Source organism: Aspergillus ruber, assembly GCF_000600275.1.
Source record: "Aspergillus ruber CBS 135680 unplaced genomic scaffold scaffold00053, whole genome shotgun sequence".
NCBI classification, from domain to species: domain Eukaryota; kingdom Fungi; phylum Ascomycota; class Eurotiomycetes; order Eurotiales; family Aspergillaceae; genus Aspergillus; species Aspergillus ruber.
In genome coordinates, this window is record NW_024467349.1 from 1,240 (window position 1) to 15,720 (window position 14,481).

Genomic DNA, 14,481 nt, shown 5'->3' on the forward strand with positions numbered 1-14,481 from the left:
CATCTGCCTCTTTATTTGAATCGAACCATTTTCGAGCCAGCTCGGGGAAGAAATGGTCCATGTGCTCCCCCACTACCGCATGCTCATGGAGTGCATTGCCATCCTCTCCATTCTGATCATTCAAATCAAAGGCGTAGTGTCTGTGTTGGGCAAAAAAAGACAGGGCAAGCCGATCATGGTCATGGGCTAGGAACTTCAGAACGTGCTCCTCGTTGTGGTGGCAATCTGGTTTATCATGTCGCTGACTGGTTTTGTTTGCCCTCATATAGTCTTCGTCGGACCCATCAATGCTGTTCCCCATGACAATAATATGTGGCATTTTCTGTTCAGGATGATTCAAGAGCCAGTCTTTACTGATCCGCACAATCTTCCAGCTGACATGGTGCTTTAGTGGAAGGCAGTGTTGTGGGCGCCCACTTTCAGAGCCTGCATTTGTGCTTTCAAGTTTCAGTGTGGCAAGGAAGAAGTTGGAATGGTAGCCTTTATTTGTTTACCGTCAGTCTCTGCATGTTTTCTTGTCCCCGGGTCTATTTTGGGCCTTTGCTTCAATGAAACACTTACCGTCATTGCAAAAATGTCGGTCAACCAGGATCAGAGAGTCTCCGTACTTGCCCCATCGCTCTCGAATGGCCAGGTACCCCACATATGTTGGGATGCACATTAAATTCTTTGAAGAATTTTGGAGGGTCTGTACCATTAGGCTTTTTGGAAGAGTCTATGGTCAGAATGGGTTCTCTTTACTGCCTCTCTTGGGATTAGATACTTACTTCCCAATGCCAGGAGAGGCCGTGGATCCCTTTGCTATATGACACAGCCAAGCACAACTCAGCTCTGAGATCCAGGTCTGCAAGGCTCTAAACTCCTGATTGATTCGCCGTGGAGCTTTTGAATACTTATAATCACAAACACTCTTCTCCCACACATCATGCACCATAAAATCGCCCTCACAGATTGCTGCCTCGGGATGAAGGCGCCCACCCACAGTATGTTTGAACTGGCGGAAAGCCTTGTACTTGGAAAGTACAAAGGAATATACAAGGAACCTGACAAGAATTCTTGTGTCGACTGGGTCCCATGCTGCAGCTGCATCGGTACTGTTGTTGTCCAAGAGTGGTGATACATACGCTTTTGCGCGGGGTTTCTTCTTCTCTGCTGGTTGTCCAACCTGAACAACGGCAACCGAAAATTTGCCTATAGCTCCCAATGACGGTCCCTTTGTAGGTTCATAACAATGCTGGAAACCGAAACCATTTGAGGATGCCTCCAACAGATTTGGATAGAGACCTTCAGGACAGCCGGGTATCTTTGGCTCACTCCATCCCAAATGGTTCAAGATACCAGTGGGTGTATCTTCCTCGGCCCCAATTCCCAGCTTTTCCGGATGGATGCGGTTGAAGGTCAGTTTAGCAAGCACCCCTCGTCCATTTTCGTGTACCTTCCTCAGCTTCTCGATGTAACTGTCAAGCCACGTTACGTGTCCACTGCCCGCTGCTGCCCATTCTCTGTGTTGTCTTGTCAGGTCAAGTAACATACAAGCTCGCAGTTGACAGGACGTGTCACCAACGTGAGCATCGAATGCCGCGAAACCAACGTTTTCTGCCCCGGGTCCTTCATCAAAGATAAGACGGCGATAAAGAGACAGAGCGTCGATGGCATCTGATGATGCCCTAACTATGTCCGTGTAAACTGTTCCGTAGGTTCTGCGCATGCGCAGACCTTGGGATGCTGTGGTTGCAGGAAAGAGGAATGAAGTCATGATGAAAACAGGGAAATGTTGTAACTGTTGTTTCGAAGACTTGAATCAACGAAGTTGTCCTGAAGTGAACTGCAACAGACTGCGGTTCCCCTCCTTTCCTCCGTTCTGCTAGGCGTTTCCCTTATAGACTACATGGGAGTCGGAGATAATATTACATTAATGGGGCTATTTGTTCGGAGCCTTTGTTCTTCATAGTAGTCATGCTGGGTCTGTAAGCTTGCATATATTAGTAGTTATTAGCAATATTTTTGAAATAATCCATCAAATCTTACACGAAGAGGATTCAAGTCAGTGGATGCTAAGATTCCCTTGATACGATTTACTCTGTTAGGACTGTTCAGGGAAAGCGTGTCACGTGACATAATAATGGTATATGCGCACGCGACAAGTTTGACAAATTGGTACTGACAATTAGCAGCATCATCTTCAATATACTCGAAAAATAAAAAATAAAAAAGAAAAGAAAAGAAAAGATTTTTGTGACATTATGTCATTCTTAGGCCTGTGCGTATGTGTCTAGACCTGTAAGCCTGCGTCGAGATATATTACAAAGATGTTTAGGTCCGTAAGCATACATATAGGTCTAAACATAAGCACTAGACTATAAGCATGCATCTACCAGAGCCTCAGCATGTTTCAGCTGAAATACACGCTACCACTACTTTTCCATAAGATTTGCATATGATTTTCAATTGAGTATTAAAAAAAAACAACCTCCCAGGCGCCTTGGGAAAATGCAGACATTGTCAACTATCAACCCGTCGAAGCGAAGCCTATTTGATACTAACTAACTAGTACAATGGAGCCCACTACTCTGAATATGTTATCCGCAATGTCCAATACCCATGCCTGGGACTATCTGGTTGTTACTTCCATTCTTTCTGCATTGCTTGCTCTTTGTGCAAGATTTCTTACAAATGTGAGTTCTCTTTTTCCATGCTGCCTTGCCCCTTTCCACTGTTGTTGTTCTTCCTTGTTTTTATTGTATGGTGAAGATGGTAAATTGACTGGATACTAGGGGTCAAAAGCCTTTACGAATAGCGAAGGCTTCAAAGTCAAAGCTTTTAAGGAAGACACTCGCTTCCAAAGATTCTCTCATGGGTAAGTTTGACTAAAAAGAAAAAAGGAAAGTGTCATGGCTAAACGACTCATGGTAGCCCCGAAATTTCCCAAAAGGGAAGTGAAATATCTGGCAATGACCCGTACCTTGTCCAAAATGGACGCTTCCAAGAGCTTGTCATTACGCAGCCGGAACAATTGCGGGAGTTCGCTCGAAAAGATGCCAAAGGTATGTGTATTTTCTTTTATTGGTTTCCTTGGTTGCGAGATGCTGTTTTTCTGATTTTATTCTCAGACCATATGAAACCGAAGAATATGAATCTCGGAGACTGTTTTGGCCGGTAGGTACAGTATTGTCTTTTCTTGTAATGCTTTCCTGACATTTTTGATATTATAAATTAGGCTTCTCGGTAATTCGGTTGGCGTTCAAGGAGGACGGAAATGGGCCATGATGCGTGCCCATTTTGACCCAGGATTCTCCCGCCTGGCCAGCATGGACATGGTACCAAAATTCACTGCAGAGATCAGGCACTGGGTGGCTAACTTGCCCAAATGCTCATCTTGCAATTCACATACTGCAAACACCTTTTTCCAAAATGCATCTCAGGCTTGCCGGTATTTGCCTTTTCGCTTGATTGCGTTGACTGCCTATGGCGAGGCCCTAAATGACGAGGTTAGTTAATGAATTTGTTGCTTCATTGTATAATGTATAATAATACAACCTACAAAACTTTCGGCTGACCTGAACAAGACATACGAAGAATTACTTCATCTGAACGACCTTCACGATACTTTGATGTTTGATGCCTTCTTTGGAAAATGGACAGTCTCCAAAATTTTCAATATTCTCCCAACAGAGTCTAGGAAACGGATGCAGACATTCCAAAAAGGCTGGAAGAAATTGAACCACGATGTCATTGCAAGAGCGAAGGCTGTATGGACTTCTTTTTGTTTTTATCTTTTTCTTTAATTTTTGTCTATTTTTTCTTGCTGACGTCAAAGTAGGAAGGGCTTCGCAGCCCAGCTAAACAGATCTACAAAGGCGTCGAATTGGGTGATATGTCGGAAACCGAGGTTCGTCTCAGGCTCATGCCAATCTTTTTCTTTCTTTCTTAACCCCCCTGGCCTTCTCTCTCTCTAAAACCCCTTATAATTTGTGCTAAAGTTTTATATCCCTGTCACAAGTTCCTGCAAACAATGGACGAGTTGCTTTTCACCAATATCGACGTGACATCGACCGTAACTGCTTCTCTCCTCATCAACATCTCCGAAAATCAGCCTTTCCAGGCAGCCCTCCGAGAAGAAATCGCAGCAACGCAGAGCCAAGAATCCTATAATATCAAAGATTACATTGCCAAAAAGGATGCGCTTCTTCATTATGCTGTCATGGAATCTATCCGAATGTGCCCTGCACTCTGTAAGTATCGTTATCTGTGCGTATTCATTGGGAAAACTATGGTTGTTAACAATAAACCAAACCGGTTGAACAACAGGGTTCTCTCTACCTGAAAAGACAGCAATTGACAAGGTAATCGAAGGATATTATGTCCCAGCAGGGACAACGATTATCATTGACTGGAAACGCCTGAACACTACGCCTGCCATTTGGGGTTCTGATAGTGAGCTCTTCCGTCCTGAGCGGTTTGCTAGCATGTCGCCTATGTCGTATCGCTATGCATTTCTTCGCTTCGGATTCGGACGTGAGCGATGTCTGGGCAAAAACATTGCAGAAATTATGCTGAAAATTGTGCTGATTTCCGTTGTGCAGCAATATGACATGAAACCAGGTAAAAATGATGGCATTAGGCAGGACAAGTTTACTGTGACATCAGATGGGGAGATTGGGTTTACGCCAATTGTACATGTGTGAAGAAAGAAAGGTATATACAGAACTCCAAGGGCATATGATATTCATGGTACTGTGAAAGAAACCCCTAGTCGAGGAAGCCTTATCGTAAAGCCTTTCTTCATTGGAATTTCTCTTAACTTTCTAGAAATTGGTCAGCTGCTGGTTGTAAAAATAGATCTGGTATAAAGCAGTGTGACAAGAAAGAGCGATAGTGACCTGTCAGCATTCAGATATCCTACCACAATTCCAAGCTTAAGGACTTGGAAAAATTTAATCACAGGGGTGGAATGCCGTGAACGAAAACCAGGCGTAGCTACAGGAGATCCAGGCATGAAAGAAATGGGCACGGGGAGGTTTTGTAGGCGAAGTTATAAGAGAAAGTATACGCTAAGATTGAACTGGTCTTCAGAATAGATATAAGATGAAGTCGAGGTCCCAATCACAAGGAGCGCAACACAAACCAACTCTATGTATTATTAATAAATATCTATGAGCATTGTTTAGAAAGCGGAGCCATATTGTTGTGATCAGAGTGGCTCCCCCTCCCCCCCTTCCTGGCCCAAAAAAGTCCAACTGTTATGTACTTATCTTTCACCAAGGATGTCCAAGAACAAAGCTCGTACAATTTGGGGAACATACTCCGTAAATGAGACTGATAGAAACAAAAGTAAAGGAGACTGAAGAAACCTTCCGGGATAAGCGGGCATTCCAAAAGCAAGAGTGGATTGTGTTTGCCCAAACCAACCAGCCCACCAAGGCTGTCTTCCAGCTCAACCCGTCTAATCAATAGCTGATCTCATTTTCTCGCTCCATCGTTCCCTGTTTCTCTTCATGAGGACGACAATGGCCGCGCTGAGCAGGCAGACAAAGAAGGCAATGGTGAAGAGCCAGCCATTCCCAATTGCATTGATAAGTGGCTGTGCAACAATGGCAGCACCACAGCCCATGCTGTTGCGGACAAGGTTGGTGACAGCTACACCACTGGTGGTTTTCTGGGGCACAAACTCTGTCATCACAGTCGTGGTCACACTGGAGATGAGCATGAATCCAAAGCCAAAAAAGAAGTTTGCTATCAACTATATCCTCATGTCATCAGCAACAAAAATAACAACAGACATCCTTCATTTTGCTCAGATTCACTCACCGGCACAAGCCAGAATACATGTTTGTCAGCTGACCAGCCCCACCACAGCAAGGCTGCCGGGTACATGATAGAAGCAACCAAGGCGTTCTCGCTGATCCGGTCTTCCGGATGAAAGACAAGCCTTCCATCACCATCTACCCTCCCTGCCTTGTACGCAGCACGTTTCATGCAATAGTCGGTCCACCGGCCGCCAATAATAGCACCTAGAACGGCGCCTAAGGAGCTGGGAAGGTATGCGAGTCCCACGATCAGGGTCGACCATTGGTACGGAGGGGAGGAGAAGACGGTTTGAATGGAAATGTTGAGTAAATAGTTGCTGGCAAAAGTGATACTGGTGTAATACACCGTGATCAGAATGGGCATGAAAACGAGGAGCTTCACCGACACCACCGGGCTAACAGCGAGCCAGGCAACCTGCTTTGCCTTGCGCGCTGCTTTCGCGAAAACGGATAAGTTGTGCGAGCTCGAGTCCTCGTCCTTCTCCTGTCTGCTCATTTTCAGCTTTGATGACGTTTCAGGCAACAGGAAGATCATAGCCACCCAAATCACGAAGCCGTAAATGACAAGGAACCATTGTGTGCTACGCCAGTTCCATTGGATCGTGAGAGCACCGCCGATAATTGGGGCCGCAAGTGGTCCCAGCATGGGGCCCAGTGAGAAAATCCCCACGGCTTTCCCTCTTTCCTGAGGCTCCCACAAATCCGCTATGGTCCCGGCGCCAACAGCCTGAACCGATGCGCATGCCCCTCCCGCCAGGAGTCGCATTCCGATAAACATACCCATGCTGGTACTCACAGCACACAGAACATTAAAGACACAAAGCAGGAGAAACGTCAGCAGGTAGACCACGCGTCGGCCATGGTTCTCAGCCATATGCGACCACCACAGTGGGGTGATACCAACAGCAAGCGCATATAGTGCCACGGACAAGTTGACCACTGTAGGCGATGTGTGGAAGTACTCCGAAATGGGAACAAGAACCGCTGTTTTCTCGCGTTAGACACCTGGTATCTGGTATGGAGGGGAAGAAAAAAAAAGTTGGTCCACCACTTACGCAACAGAATGTTGCTGCCCAGTGGTGCAGCCAATGCGGCCAACGCAACAATAATAGTCAACATCCATTTGGTGCGGCGGCTGTAATGCGTAGAGTTTGCAATTGGGGGGATTATAACCAGGAATGACAAAAAGCCGGTTCGTATTGGTACTGGGTTGCTTCCATTTGGCTGTTCCTCGTGCGGCTGCTGTTCGACCTCTTGGTTTTCCTTTGCAACTGCATCCTTTGTGGGAGTTCCATCATCAGTTGCAGATGAACGTGAATTTTGAATACCCTTTTCTGTTTCCGACATGATCAGCTACCGTTCCCTGGTAGTTTAGTGATGGTATCTAGCAGGAAACTCGACTAGACAAGGGTTATTAAAGCGGTATTTGCTTTCAACTAAAAAAAAAAAAAAAAAAAAGAGAAAAGTTTTAGAATTTCTGGGTTAATGAGAAGCATGTCAGGTCCCAACTGTATGGACAAACCCATCTATATAAGAAGTAACGCGGGAAATGTTGCGTATGGAAGGCGTCGCACGACGTCGGCCGAGGATGATCGGCCGAGGATGAGATCCATCGGTTTCGGCATGTTGACTTAGTAGAAACTTTGGTATATGTTTTAGCTATTGTCTTGGGGTCGGCACGACACATTTACATTCGTAATTTGCAAACCTGTACGAATATTCGGACGAATATCAGACCCTTTACCAAGCCAGGGACAGCTCCACCCTGCAGCCAATAAAAGAGAGCGTGTGTGTGTGTGTCTATTTTACGTCGGGGCGAGTCCTTCCACGGGGGCGGTGAGGCTCTGGTCCCGGTGTGGGACATACGACGGACAGATCGGAACTGCCTGTCAGCTAGCTAAACTACCATCTATCATCTAAATACAGGTAGCCCCCCGCACGGGGGGCTGCTTGGGTTTTCGTGGCTGTCAACCAGCAAATGAGCATATTGTTGAAAAGAAAAGCACAATTGCGAATCAGAAAGAAGGGGGGAGGGGGTGCATAAGTGGGAGAATAAAGGAAAGAGAGAGGGAGGGTCCGGAGGGAGACCAGCAGTGAGCCTGGATGTCCCTGAGTTTGATGAGTTTTCATGGCCTAATGGCGTGTGCAGATATATGTGTAGAAGTTGGATTTTCCCAGCCAACCTGCATAAGCAGTGAATCCAGCCTTTGTGCTGAGGATGTCTGTCACTGTCTGGCAGCCCCATGGATGTGCTGCTGCTTTGCGGCCCTCTCTGAAGTGGTAGAAGTGTGATGGCTCCTTTCTGCAGCCGCATGAACATGTCGGCAGGGCATCCTCATGATTGAAGCGCTCATGGTATTCTGCAAAGTCACCATGGCCGCTCCTGGCGGCAAGGAGGCGTCCCAGGGCTGAGGCAATGCATCGACGGGCCCTGCAAGTCAGAGAGAAGGTGCCTGGGCCTGAACATCCAAATACACTGGACAGCATCAACAATTTTGGCAATGTCCTTCACAGCCAGGGCAAGTATGAGGAGGCTGAGGCAATGCATCGACGGGCCCTGCAAGGCAGAGAGAAGGTGCTTGGGCCTAAACATCCAGATACACTGATGAGCATCAACAACATTGGCAGTGTCCTTCAGAGCCAGGGCAAGTATGAGGAGGCTGAGGCAATGCATCAACGGGCCCTGCAAGGCAGTAAGAAGGTGCTTCGGCCTGAGCATTGAGACTGAGTCCAAAACACTGAGACGTCTTGGCATCTGCACATAGCCACAAACAAATCTTCTCTTGAGCAAGTGATCGGTGATAGTGTTGGTAACTTTCGATTCAGATTTATTCATACCCGTCCCGGCCAATCTTAGTCCATGGCTATGCAGGAACTATACAGCTGCCTGTCAGCAGTCGAAAATTTTGATATTGATTCTGTACTATTGAATCATCCGGTAATCGTCCAGGGAGTTGATCAACCAGACAGGGAAAGCTGCTATCTAAAGACTGGTGGAACTCGCGAAAGCCGTCCAATAATAGTAAATCTTCCTCGGATCAAACTTACAGACCATGAGTTTGTCAACTCTGTTCTTGCGCATCTTCATCTTATTCATGCTACCGACCGGGGCGACCAAGTTGCTTATTACACCAATGCGTGATGCCACGGTTGCAGGTCCAATGCTAAGAAGGCACATCGCCGTGCTGGATGGTCTCTGGCAAATGAGTTTTTGACCGACGTGATTGGCTTCGAGAAGTTCTTGATACCACATGTCCAAGGCCACAATGTGGGCGGATATCAGCTTTTGCACCAGTCACCGACATTGATTGCGGCACTGATGCAAGGTGGGAAACCTATGGCTTTTGGTGTTAACAATGCCTTTCCACGTGCCATGTTCCTCCACGCTGACCACAATGAGGACATCACTAGTGAGCTCTTGAAGGACCGACGCAGTATAATTCTGGTGGATTTAGTGACAAACAGTGGCAAATCAATCCTGCAATTTGTGGAACACATCCACAACCTCCATGCCACTATTCACATTGTGATAGTGGCCGGTGTCGTCCAGTCGCAATCTGTTTGCAGCCGCAGTTCCATCGAATGTTTGCCCATGATGCAAACTCACAATTGTTGCACTTTGTCTTTCTGATAATAAGTTCACGGGCAAAGGCACCACTGATACAGGCAATCATCTTTTCAATACTGTGGATCTTTCCTGAGGAGATGATTTAAATTATTTCCTGTAATATCCAGAGAAAAAGATAACTCAATGAATTCAATGCTCAATATTTATCCAAGTAGCCTCAGGTAGCCGGACTATTAGGAGTAATCAGCAAACTACCGACTTGGGTGTGCAAGTAGAAAAAGCCTTACAAAGATTTTACTTCTCGACATTTCCCTGAGACATTGCAAATTACCCTCCTTTCGTCCTCTGATTGGCCTAAGGAACGAGAATGGGAGGGTTAGAACAAAAAAGAGAGACGAAGAGATCAAACGCGCCCATCATCGCCAGGAAGCGGTGACAATTACAACACCCTATTTTAATATCCTAGTTATCATCCGCTGTACTAAATTTCCTTCATATTACTTTACTCTCTAAAAAATATCCTACTTCTGTTCACCTTTCGATCATGGCATGTTCTGCAGCTGAAAAGCGTCAGATCTTTCTCACATGCCAGGCAATCTTCATAGGTCCCAATGCCTTGCCTCGAAAATCAAAGACCATAAAAAAACACATCACAAAGCACCAAGCTGCACTTAATACATCAATTTCCAATTTTGAGATCAACAGGGTCACAAATATTGTTCAAGCCCTCTTGAAAAAGCAAGTGTTCCAATCAGATACTAGGGCTGAAATGGAATTTCCCGATCTATTTACTCCCTCCCCTGCCAATAACGTCAAAGGCAATGTCTTTGAAGCTGATGCAGACCGTTCAGCAGCACATATACTTGAAGAAATTACATTTGCTCACGCGAAAGACAGTGAGAGGACGCAGGTTCCTCCAGGGCCGCTGTCTGTTCAGTTACAAGCCCATGATGAAGCGCAGGTTCAGGCTGAGGAAGACAGTAATCAGGGATGGTGAATATATTTGTACCGGGCAATTGGTAATTCAGCTGTACAGTTCACGATTGTGGTCATTTATGTACAGTAAATTTTAATCTGGGGAAGACAACTCAGGCCACAATTATGCATATAGTCCATTGACAATCCCTCGCTAAGACGCTGGCCTAGGCTTTAGGAAGAATGACTATTTCCAGCCCTCGAACCTGGGTCATTGATGAGTGGACTGGTTTGTGATATGATGCTTGAATAGGAAAGTAGGATAGAACGGATGACATCAGGTAGCGACATACACAATAGGGGACACTTATCAGTCGGCTCATTTGACACAAAGCAAATTGTGATCCCAAAAGGCGCTTGATACTACTTGATACATTGAGAAACGAGCCTTTAAGCAAAAACCGCGTAGAAAACACCTCAATGGTAGACAGAAAGGCTTCAGAAAATGTTGTATTGTTATTGCCAAAAACGATAGGCAGCTCACAAAATCTCGCGCCAGCGGCTCTCTACTCGATGAATGTCAGATGCATGCCGTTGAAATTCCATCTTATGCATAAGCACATTAAGCCTATATCAGACAATTCTCAAGTTCGCCTATCGGTCCGACTACTTTCCGTTCATCGGACTTGAAACGGGTAGCTCAGGCTCGGGGAATCGGGAGCCGAAAATCTGGCTATATAACATACGGAAGATAGAGGCCTAATGTGCACCGAGAGGAGTAATATTGAAGTTTATGGTAATTACATATAGTATACAGTCATCCTGCCATCTTCCTATCTCCCATTTATATTATCATTCTGGGTTCCTGTATTTACGAGCTTCTTTTTCCATATACCAGTTTCACTTACTACATGAACAAGAAAAAGCTCGCTCACTGCTTTATATTTGCTCTCTAGCTTTGCCGTGTCTTCGTCTCACTTTCTACCCTCCCTCTCCATACAAAACCAGTCTTCGTTATCCAATTCCGTTGAATCCAAGCGATGAAACGCCCACGGCCCCAACTGAATGGACATCTGGGAAGTAGCTGTGGCGTGGATAACGTCACAAATAGCGGCACTGACTCAGATGAACAGCGTGACGCTACTTATGAGACGGATTTGACCGAGTCGGACGATACCCCGAGCCCACAAAAACGTTTTCTGGCGGATGAAAGCCACCCGGCTTTAGAATCAAGAGAACCTGATGACGCGGGAGAATTCTACGACGACCCGCTTGATGATACTGGGATCGACCTGTTCGAGATCCCCGAAGATTTTGATAAGGCAGAAGGAACAATCTTGCGGCGAGAGCGGATTGAAACCCGCTGGAAACGGTCTGTTATTCTAGTGGTGCTGCACCTTAGTCGGTCTCTGCTGATGGAGTTATAGGTACTGTGACAGCAGAACACGTTTGGAGCCTGAGATTCCAAAATGGCGGGAACCTGAGGAGGCTCTGCGCCAGGCATCAAACAACGACATGTACCGTTTCTTAGGCTGGTGTCTTCAACTCCAGCGAGGAAAAAAGGGTCGACAATTGAAAGGCATCAACAAGTCCAGCTCATTAGAGACGGATTGGGAGGAACCTTCGAGGATATTACCAGAAGTTAACCAATACCAAAATTTATGATGATGATGGCTCAAAGTGCGGAGGGTAAGTAACGACAGCCGTATATGCCGGGCTTTCTGGTCTAAATAATAGCAGGGCATCAAATATCTAGTCCAAGAGAACGGGCTAGACACCCAACCTGGAAAGAAGACGCCGGTTTATATCGAGGATATTGGTCCATTTAATGAAACCATCCTGTCTACGCAAGAAAAGAAGTTCTATCTTGGGTTCCAGCGTATCCAAGTGTGCCTGTTCAATTCCCTGGGTCTGTTCACCGTTCATCGGAGAAACGCGCTACTGAGTCTTCAGTTCAAGGATCTTCAAATTTCCCTCCAGAAGGATCCTCGCGGTGGACCTCCGATTCCTCTGATTGAACTCACCGTAGAGGGGACAAAAAAGTTTCTCAGGCAAACTAAATTGTAATTTGGCCAATTTCCTCTACCCTTCTTGCCTGCACTGGGTCCTATCACGCGGACGCTCTGCAGACATTCTAAGAATTTGTTATATGACCTCGAGCATGCCAGCTAACCAATAGATAGGACAACATTTGCACTCCCGGAAGTGATCTACGGGCCATCATTAGTGTTCTGCCCGCATACGTTACTGTTTGGGATTCTCTTCCATGCTCGAGCGTTCCGGAACCCAAACTTGACCTCAAAGACCCAGCTGCGCAAACTCTTCATTAGCAAAGGCTGCGAGCAGCTCCTTGTACCTTTAGACCGGGACAAAGCTAATTGGTATCTATTCTGCAAAACTGAATTAGTCAAAGGGGTTCCGACTTTTCACTGGACCCAGCAGATGTCAAAGACAACGATGTCGAACACGCTGGTCACTTTTGGGGAGATCCGCGGCTGGAAAGGGGCGTTTCATGCGCATCAGTTCCGATATGGAAGCGGTAAGGTGATCAATGAGAGTGGTAAGTGGCGATCTTGTGCCAAGAATCCATTGGATCTTCCTATCTGCGCAGTGACTGACACGGCTTCGCAGGGTGGGTCAGCAAGGAACAACACATGTTAATCATGAAGCATGCCAGCCCTCGGACCTTTCTTAATCATTATCACCCATTGCAACTTGACACAGATATGATCCGGGTTATCTGTGGCCTTGACCCGGATGTGGAACTGATGCGGGCTGTTACCCGGCAGAGTCATTGGAGAGACATACGGCGGCCACGGTATCTGACCAAGCAGCAGAGGGACCAGATAGAGGATCATCCAGACCTGGAAAGGGCCCGCCGCAATCTACACAACGCTCGCGCCTGTTACAAGGAGTCCCAGCAAGCAAGCTTACTGAATTGTATCCGCCAACGACAGAAAGAATTGAAGAACACGCGACAACGGCTGTTGAGGGCCTTACGGCATCAAGTCTGAGAGAATTTTGATGAAGAGCAAGCGTTTTTGGATATTGAGGCACAGTTGTCCAATACCGCAGTAAAGGATGAAAGCAAGGACGAACAATCATCTTTACAGGATGGTATGCATCCTCTTCAGTTACTCCTTCTTCAGCGACTCCTCTCGTACCCGACTTCGAATTCGGTAGAGGATGAATGGAAACGGCATGATGACGCGGTGGATGCTGTTGTGCAGTATTGTGACGTCCTAGAAGGTGGCCCACTTCGTGGACGGCCAAAGCAGATTAGGACGACATCCATCCCATCAACAGACCCCGAATCTGACCTCAACAGCTCGTCCAACGTTAGAGATTGCCCTGACAAAAACACGGAGATCCCTCTCTGTCCACGCGATGAGCTCTTCAGTACAACACAGAAGCATCTCACAGATGCTTCGAAGCCACGGGCATGTTTCCAGTGCTTTGCCAATGAGAAACTACCCGATAAAACCCGTTGTAGGATGTTCTATGACGCTGGCTGCGTGACACGGCACTTTGACGCTTGTCACCTGCATGAAGGCTCTCTCAAGTGCAATTATTGCGAAGTTTTTCTCTTGCATAAGATGGAATTTCAACGGCATGCATCTGACATTCATCGAGTAGAGAGCCGCTGGCGCGAGATTTTGTGAGCTGCCTATCGTTTTTGGCAATAAAAATACAATATTGTCCGCGCATATGTAGATAGACAAGACTCAAGCACTTGTGGACACGCATTTAGACGAGAATATATCACCTCTCTTTTTAAACTCGGTATCTCTACATACGACCTCGTTAAGTCACAGATAATCGACTTCTCCGATTCCCGATCCTGAGTTACCCGCTTTGGCGGTGTTGGTACCCAGCGGGCCATGTTTCTCACCGCCCTCGCTTTCTGCCTGGTAGTCATAAACCGTAGTTAGCTTAGCCGATAGACCACCTGACCAATCAATCATGCATCATGCACTAACTACACCAAGAGGCGGGCTGGCAGCATGGCAGAATAGACAAAAAAAAAGTTCCTTGTTCTTATGCTGAATCACTCGTTGAAGGAAGGTTTATTTCTGGCTATGTGCAGATGCCAAGATAAGTTGGTGTTTTGAAGTTGGAAAAGGATAGCCAATTATCAGTCATTGTGGCATGTGTTTCAAAGGATTGAAATTACGCGGCGCTGGGTGATGT

The 14,481-nt window shown here is 46.4% G+C and overlaps 6 protein-coding genes across 6 annotated transcripts; 4 read left to right on the top strand and 2 right to left on the bottom strand.

Annotated features, from left to right (window-relative positions):
* Window positions 1-496: 496 nt before the first annotated feature.
* EURHEDRAFT_467592 (uncharacterized protein) lies at window positions 497-1,756 on the bottom strand (the record flags this gene model as incomplete). The annotated part of the gene is made up of 2 exons (XM_040785187.1): window positions 497-701; window positions 768-1,756. 2 exons carry the CDS (start codon window positions 1,754-1,756, stop codon window positions 497-499), a joined length of 1,194 nt encoding a protein of 397 aa, XP_040633960.1.
* Window positions 1,757-2,385: 629 nt separating this feature from the next.
* On the top strand, window positions 2,386-4,945 carry EURHEDRAFT_417572 (cytochrome P450). Its single transcript, XM_040783234.1, has 9 exons — window positions 2,386-2,675; window positions 2,775-2,857; window positions 2,914-3,044; window positions 3,111-3,156; window positions 3,218-3,488; window positions 3,567-3,749; window positions 3,821-3,889; window positions 4,001-4,232; window positions 4,309-4,945. Exons 1-9 carry the CDS (start codon window positions 2,589-2,591, stop codon window positions 4,683-4,685), a joined length of 1,479 nt encoding a protein of 492 aa, XP_040633961.1. The 5' UTR covers window positions 2,386-2,588; the 3' UTR covers window positions 4,686-4,945.
* A 131-nt stretch (window positions 4,946-5,076) lies between these two features.
* On the bottom strand, window positions 5,077-7,231 carry EURHEDRAFT_510935 (MFS transporter). The gene is made up of 3 exons (XM_040785961.1): window positions 6,863-7,231; window positions 5,809-6,791; window positions 5,077-5,740 (listed from the first exon to the last, which is right to left on the bottom strand). Exons 1-3 carry the CDS (start codon window positions 7,152-7,154, stop codon window positions 5,444-5,446), a joined length of 1,572 nt encoding a protein of 523 aa, XP_040633962.1. The 5' UTR covers window positions 7,155-7,231; the 3' UTR covers window positions 5,077-5,443.
* Window positions 7,232-8,250: 1,019 nt separating this feature from the next.
* Window positions 8,251-8,529, top strand: EURHEDRAFT_421175 (tetratricopeptide repeat protein; the record flags this gene model as incomplete). The annotated part of the gene is made up of 1 exon (XM_040783342.1): window positions 8,251-8,529. A coding segment is annotated over one exon (279 nt), but the record flags the coding sequence as incomplete, so codon positions are not given.
* Window positions 8,530-8,902: 373 nt separating this feature from the next.
* On the top strand, window positions 8,903-9,508 carry EURHEDRAFT_519260 (uncharacterized protein; the record flags this gene model as incomplete). Its single annotated transcript, XM_040786769.1, has 3 exons — window positions 8,903-8,956; window positions 8,980-9,391; window positions 9,459-9,508. 3 exons carry the CDS (start codon window positions 8,903-8,905, stop codon window positions 9,506-9,508), a joined length of 516 nt encoding a protein of 171 aa, XP_040633964.1.
* A 1,822-nt stretch (window positions 9,509-11,330) lies between these two features.
* On the top strand, window positions 11,331-13,952 carry EURHEDRAFT_519261 (DUF3435 domain-containing protein; the record flags this gene model as incomplete). Its single annotated transcript, XM_040786770.1, has 7 exons — window positions 11,331-11,662; window positions 11,718-11,931; window positions 12,031-12,353; window positions 12,474-12,850; window positions 12,922-13,298; window positions 13,323-13,628; window positions 13,725-13,952. 7 exons carry the CDS (start codon window positions 11,331-11,333, stop codon window positions 13,950-13,952), a joined length of 2,157 nt encoding a protein of 718 aa, XP_040633965.1.
* Between the last annotated feature and the right edge of the window lie 529 nt (window positions 13,953-14,481).

Excerpts from the sequence above, each read along its gene's own strand:
- EURHEDRAFT_510935 (XM_040785961.1), bottom strand. The coding sequence starts at position 7,154 with ATGTCGGAAACAGAAAAGGGTATTCAAAATTCACGTTCATCTGCAACT. Across the intron at positions 6,792-6,862 it reads GGGCAGCAACATTCTGTTGC|CGGTTCTTGTTCCCATTTCG; the intron begins GTAAGTGGTGGA and ends GCGAGAAAACAG. Across the intron at positions 5,741-5,808 it reads ATGTATTCTGGCTTGTGCCG|TTGATAGCAAACTTCTTTTT; the intron begins GTGAGTGAATCT and ends ATGAGGATATAG.
- EURHEDRAFT_417572 (XM_040783234.1), top strand. The coding sequence starts at position 2,589 with ATGTCCAATACCCATGCCTGGGACTATCTGGTTGTTACTTCCATTCTT. Across the intron at positions 3,045-3,110 it reads CGCTCGAAAAGATGCCAAAG|ACCATATGAAACCGAAGAAT; the intron begins GTATGTGTATTT and ends TTTTATTCTCAG. Across the intron at positions 4,233-4,308 it reads CCGAATGTGCCCTGCACTCT|GGTTCTCTCTACCTGAAAAG; the intron begins GTAAGTATCGTT and ends GTTGAACAACAG.